The sequence below is a fragment of the Thunnus maccoyii genome, chromosome 22 (assembly GCF_910596095.1).
Source record: "Thunnus maccoyii chromosome 22, fThuMac1.1, whole genome shotgun sequence".
Taxonomy (NCBI): Eukaryota; Metazoa; Chordata; class Actinopteri; order Scombriformes; family Scombridae; genus Thunnus; species Thunnus maccoyii.
In genome coordinates, this window is record NC_056554.1 from 20,593,540 (window position 1) to 20,599,985 (window position 6,446).

At 35.8% G+C, this 6,446-nt stretch overlaps 1 protein-coding gene across 2 annotated transcripts; it reads left to right on the top strand.

The window, feature by feature from the left end:
* LOC121889434 (type-2 ice-structuring protein-like) lies at positions 1-2,563 on the top strand. Of its 2 annotated transcripts, none has more exons than XM_042401389.1 (7): positions 1-149; positions 243-333; positions 446-481; positions 747-856; positions 1,643-1,777; positions 1,866-1,977; positions 2,125-2,563. In XM_042401389.1, the coding sequence occupies exons 2-7, from the start codon at positions 273-275 to the stop codon at positions 2,199-2,201; spliced, it is 531 nt and encodes a 176-aa protein (XP_042257323.1). In that variant the 5' UTR covers positions 1-149; positions 243-272; the 3' UTR covers positions 2,202-2,563. The 2 variants fall into 2 exon arrangements, with proteins under 2 accessions (XP_042257323.1, XP_042257325.1); XM_042401391.1 differs by having other exon boundaries at positions 750-856.
* Positions 2,564-6,446: the final 3,883 nt, after the last annotated feature.

The following is a 6,446-nucleotide window of genomic DNA, read 5'->3' on the forward strand; positions in this document are numbered from 1 at the left end:
TGTTTGTTTGTGTCCTCAGTTCCCTTTTTGTGAGAGATGTCAAGATAGGTAACTATATATAAGAGGTGGTCTTTGTCTTGTGAAACACCTTCACACAGATAGGCTGAGCTGAAGATACAGGCTGAGAAGAGCAGATAATTCAGCAGCAGGTGTGATATGAACTCTTAATTTTTGAACAGTCACTACCTGTCATCTGCTCCATACAGAAGTATTAATAACATGTTTGTTTCTCTTAACTGAAGGCTCTTATCATCTTCAACATCATCTTCACCATGAAGATGCTGACTGTGGCTGCACTCATTTGTACCATTATGGCTCTGACTATAGCTGATGGTGAGTTTTCTTTATAGAAAGTGTTGCATATAATTAAAGACATAGAGAAACTGTATATATTGTCTGTAAACAGTAACAATCCAGTCAATAACTGTTATGTCAAACTTTCTAGCTCCTCCAGAAGCCAAAATCCAAAATGACCAAACGGGTAAGTAGCCTTTGTATTTAAAATATATTGCACTTTGTTATGATGATACATCTATTTTTTACCTTTCTTCTTTTCTTAAATGTGTTGAATTACCAGTTTGTCTCTGATAAAGGCCACTATGTCACTTTTGTTATGTAATGTCATATTTTACTGTGTTGTGTTACGTTATTTTTTGTTATAGCATTTTCTATTATGCCATCAAATTTGATTTTATATCATGATATGAAAATTCAACACACACACACTATTCTCTAATCATCCTCAGCAGAGGCAGACCTGGTCAAAAGGATTTTTTGGTGTTCCTATGGTTGGAAAAAGATCAATGGCCGCTGCTTCCGCTACGTTCCAACACGATTGCGTTGGGTTGACGCTGAGGTAATAAGGTTAACTTTGATTCCATATGCCTACTACTGTACATGATGATTCAAAGATACTACACACTAACCATAACAATCTCAAACAACGTCTTAAAAAAAAGTTTATAAAAGTATTCAGCATTCTGATAGGACTGGTAGATCAAACCCAAGTGCAGACAAATGCAGGCAGATGCAGAAATAGACAGTCAACTGTCAGTCAAACCTCAGAAAACTGACAAATTGACAATAACTACACAGCTCACATCCCGACTATCAAACAACACAGACAGGTACCACAGGAAGGCCTACAAAAAGTTTCATCTTGAGCTCCTTTATCATCGTTCCTCTGGCCTCTGGCTGACTAATATCATTATTGGCGTTGCCAGGATTTGAACTCTCTCTGCTATTTTTACTAGTTTCTGGTTCCTCTTGATGCAATTTGATAATGAAACAATGCCTTTTTTTTATCACTGCTAGCATACCAAACCAAACTGAATAACAGTTTACTCCAGTAAATTACTCAAGTAAGTTACTCAAATAAATTTTGGGGGATCATATTGTTCACTGGGAGATTGATGGAGGGTTGATATCACTTTGGTCTTGTAATATGTAATGGGTAATTAAAGTAAACTTGCCCAGGGGATTCCAGTGAATTGAAGGTTGCTGTAGCTATTGGGATCACTATATACAAACAGCAGCCAAATGGATATCAGATAGGACTTTTTTAAAACATCTGTCTATGTTGTATTCCTATATTTGGTTCATAGCAACTCCTGTCTCTCTCTCTCTTCTATCTCCATTGTAGAAAACCTGCCAGGCCATGGGTGGAAACCTTGCATCGGTACATACCTATGGGGAGTACCATAAGATTCAGATGATGATAATTGGTGCCAGTCACGTGTATAGACCGGTATGGATTGGAGGCTCTGATGCACAACAGGTATTTTATTCATTATTGCACAAGGTCTGACATTTACTTTATTAAGCTTTTTTTTTAAATGAATGTAATCTTAAATTCTGTCTTCTAGGAGAATGTTTGGCTGTGGAGTAATGGGAGGCAATTCAACTATCGGAACTGGTGTTATGGACAACCCAATAACTTCAAGGGCAAGCAGAACTGTTTAACAATGAATTCTCCAGGTAAATGAATGCAGTATATGAGTGATGTTAATGATAAGGGTAAACAGTGAAAAAGCTCAACTTTGCCCCAAGATAAATTGATATCCACAGTTTCAGGTTTTGGTTTGTGTAGTGGTTACTGACACTTGTGGGGTTTTTTTTGGCTAGTTACAGCTCGAAGGTGCTGGAATGACGATTTCTGCTACAGAAGAAAACCATCTGTCTGTGTCAAGAACCGCTGGTGATTCCTGACAAAGAGATGTGGAGTAGCACAAACACTGATGGAGGCGTGTTTATGTGCATATTTTTAAAAGCGTCTGTCTTTGTGTTGATCAGTCTAATATGACCTGAAGGCTCTATAACTCATATTACTTCACATTATTATTTCATTTCTATCGCTGTAACGCTACTTAAGGAATGAAACGACAAGTTACGTAATCAGAAGCTGGACTGTTCCTAAGGCCTTATGCCTTTAATAAGAGCAGATTGAATGTGTTTTGAAAGAATGCCTTTAGCACCTTATTCTTGAGAGTGTACAAGAGCTGCAACTAATGATTATTGTCAATTGTTTTCTCGATTAATCAATTAGTCATTTGGTCTATTAAATGCCAGAAAATTATGAAAAATGTTTCCAGCACCCAGGATGCATCCTCAAATATCTTGTTTTGTCCTGACCAACAGTAAACAACCCAAAGATATTTTACTATTTTTTACTAGCATAGAAGAATAAAAAAATCAGAAAATATTCACTTTAAAGAAGCTGGAACCAGAGAATTTGAGCATTTTTCTTAAAAAATGACTCGAAATAATTAATTGATCATCAAAATAGTCTGTGACTAATTGACTTATTGATTCTTCGACTTATTGTTGCAGCTCTAGAGTGAACTGGTCTTTCTTGTCTCATGCAAAAATAAAACGCTCAAGCATTGAAACAAGCTGGTCTGTGACATTAATAATACTGAATACACTAATTATTTCGAGTGCCATGTGGAAATTTCTATCTTACAAGTAATGACAGTGATGTTACACACTTTTCAGGTCAAAATGCTTGTCACTATCACAAAACAGACATACAATTAAAGCAACATTATCCAAACCTATTGCAGACCTTTGTGTTTGTAAGAGTTTGAAACTGTAGACAAAATTTCTGCTGTTCAAATGAAAAACAAATCATCTTTAAGAACTTGCAGACATGCAAAAGCAGTGATCTTATTGGTTAGCAGGTATTTGCTCATATTCAATACTAGATGAAAAGTTAAGGGATCACCAAAGTGATTACAGTTCATCCTGAGGGAGACATGAACATGTGCTCCAAATTTTATGGCAATCCATCCAATAGTTGTTGAGAAATTTCAGTAATATATATATATATATATATATATAAAACAATGGATTATGGTCACAGGCAATGTTTTTTCAAATAAAGGAAGCACTTTGTTTATTTAGGAATTTAATACTGGAGACTGGAGTTCATGATGTTCCCCTAACCTAAGAAGAGAGGTTCACAATTTTTCAAGTTTGTCAGACAATAATCTAGATGACTGGAAATGAATGCATGAACCAACTTTTCAGAATTTGAACAGATTCCTAAATATTATAATACTGTACTGTGTCAATGAGATCTCCATCTAGAGCATGGATAACATTTTGTGCTCTTGTGAAATGCACACATTTATGTCTTTTATGAGTATACAACAAGCTGTAAATTGAACATAGAGGCCTGGAAGTCATCAAAAGCAGACTGTAACCTGGAGAAGGCCTGGTCTGAGACAGGATGGTATCATCCACATAAAAATTATAGTACTGAATTGGAAAATAAATATTATTTATATAGAGAGTAAATAGCAAGAGGCCTAATATTGCTCCTTGTTGGACACATATCAATAATTTGGGGGCTAACAATGGTAGCTGTAAAGAGATTGTTTTTATGTGAGACCCTGATGTGTTTCTTTAACATAACTTGTGGATGTTCTCATTAAAATCACTTAAGTAATAATCCTGATATAACATTGCCCAAGTACATTTCTCAGAAGTATAAATGTGTGTATTCAAGAAAAGAGATGTTGATAAATTATTGCATCAGAGTTATTGTATCTTTGCCACATACATTTCAGAGTGAAGAAGAGGATTTTAGTTATTGCTAAATCTTCCTTAAAGGCTTTTTATACTGAACGGCATGTATGGAGTTTGTCTCTTTTCTGCTACAGCATACATATGTGCTCTGTAAATCGCATGTCCCATGTTTTCCTTTGAGAAAAAATCAAAAAGGGAGACATTTATAGTTTTAAGGTTTCATGATGGCGCCCCTTATCTTTACATTAATTTGTCTCTCCAGCTACATATATGACCAATCAAATTGCTTCATTTTAATAATAAAAAAATTCTGACAATAAATTTAAAAAAAACAACCCCCCCCCCCCCCCCCCCCCCCACTGGCATTATTGTTAACAGCAAAAAGGGATGACTAAATGTTATATCAGTTGGACATTAACTGTTACATTACTTTAAAACATTACCAGCTTTAATTTCAAACAGCAGTGCAATTTGTATTTTATAATGACTCTCTTCTGTGGGAATACTGCGTCATAATAATTATGTTTATATAATGCTGATTTCTTTTCCCAAATTATGTTGTGATGAGAAACATAATTATTACCTGGATTATGGTCACAGGCAATGTTTTTTCAAGTAAAGGAAGCACTTTGTTTATTTAGGAATTTAACACTGGAGACCAGAGTTCATGATATTTCCCTAACCTAAGAAGAGAGGTTCACAATTTTTCAAGTCTGTCTTAAAACAACAGTCAGGTGCTCAAATGAACATTGAAATAGGTTTTGCTCACTGTAGTCATTCCTCTTCCTCCTCTCTCATACCGGCCAGTAGAAGATTCCCTCCAAATCTGCTTACAATGTAAATGAAGGGCGCCAAATTCCACAGTCCTCGTTTTGGGCAAAAATTTATTGAAGTTTATCTGAAGATAATATGAGGCTTCAGCTGTCTGAGTTACTCAAATAAAGTGAATATACTCCACAGTTACAGTCTTTTTAGTTAAAAATTCCGGTGTTGTGTCTCGACGGAGAGTGGTTTCCTGTTTAGCTGCAGTGGTAGGATTGTAAACAAAAAGAGAGACTTTGGCACTAAAAAGATAGTAACCTTGAAAAATATTAACTTGATTTGACTAATTTGAACAGCTGAAGCCTCATATTAGCTTTTTATTGCATGAAATCATGGTGAAATTTCGCCACATTTAGTTCTGTGTCTTTTTTTCTTTGTAGCCTTTTTTTGCAGTGCATAAAAAAGATAACACACTGTATGTAAAAGTTGGTCTTTCTCTTATTCAGCAGCTTCTCAAGGGAACGCCAAAGCCACACTCTCACACCTCACACTTCTGCAGTAGATTTTGCTGACTCTTCTCACTTTTCTTCTGCTTTTTTACTACTGTGCCATATCTTCAAGTATTAGTCACTTGTCTGTCTTAGAGGCAATTATCATCTTCAGCATCTTATCATCTCCACCATGAATATGCTGACTGTGACTGTGGTTGTTTGTGCCGTAATGGCCCTGGCCAGGGCTGAGTTTGTTTGCATGTGTGCAATGCGTACACTTCTAAAGTAATGTAGCATGGAGACACAAATGCAATCAGACACAAAAAACACTTCTACATTTGGTCTGAAATTACTGGTAGCAAGAGGTGCAGTTACTTTTAAACTTGGTTCAACAGTGCTGTCAAATGCTGACCAGTATAAATATTTAACATCTCACTTTTAAGGAGGGTTTTAGTGTTTTAGTTAATTCTGCAGGTATGGCACTGTGATCAGTGCTTAGTAAACTCAAACTATGTAAAGATCTGGGATTTTGTACTTATACACATTTGTATAAGTCTTGTGTGTGTCCTTTTTAAGATTATGCATCTGGCATTTGGGGGTTCTGTGAACATGTGAACTGTAACACCGTATAGTACAAAGCTATTCAATTGTTTTGGGGAGTTCATAAACCTGCACACAGTTAAATATTTGGTTAAAATATTTAGGTGATTTGTACTTATTTTGGCTGATGGTAGGTAATGTCTTTTTAGTTAAAAATTCCGGTGTTGTGTCTCGACGGAGAGTGGTTTCCTGTTTAGCTGCAGTGGTAGGATTGTAAACAAAAAGAGAGACTTTGGCACTAAAAAGATAGTAACCTTGAAAAATATTAACTTGATTTGACTAATTTGAACAGCTGAAGCCTCATATTAGCTTTTTATTGCATGAAATCATGGTGAAATTTCGCCACATTTAGTTCTGTGTCTTTTTTTCTTTGTAGCCTTTTTTTGCAGTGCATAAAAAAGATAACACACTGTATGTAAAAGTTGGTCTTTCTCTTATTCAGCAGCTTCTCAAAGGAACGCCAAAGCCACACTCTCACACCTCACACTTCTGCAGTAGATTTTGCTGACTCTTCTCACTTTTCTTCTGCTTTTTTACTACTGTGCCATATCTTCAAGTATTAGT

Coding starts and splice junctions, on each gene's coding strand:
- LOC121889434 (XM_042401389.1), top strand. CDS start 273: ATGAAGATGCTGACTGTGGCTGCACTCATTTGTACCATTATGGCTCTG. Junction 857..1,642: donor TGCGTTGGGTTGACGCTGAG/GTAATAAGGTTA, acceptor TCTCCATTGTAG/AAAACCTGCCAGGCCATGGG. Junction 1,778..1,865: donor GAGGCTCTGATGCACAACAG/GTATTTTATTCA, acceptor TCTGTCTTCTAG/GAGAATGTTTGGCTGTGGAG.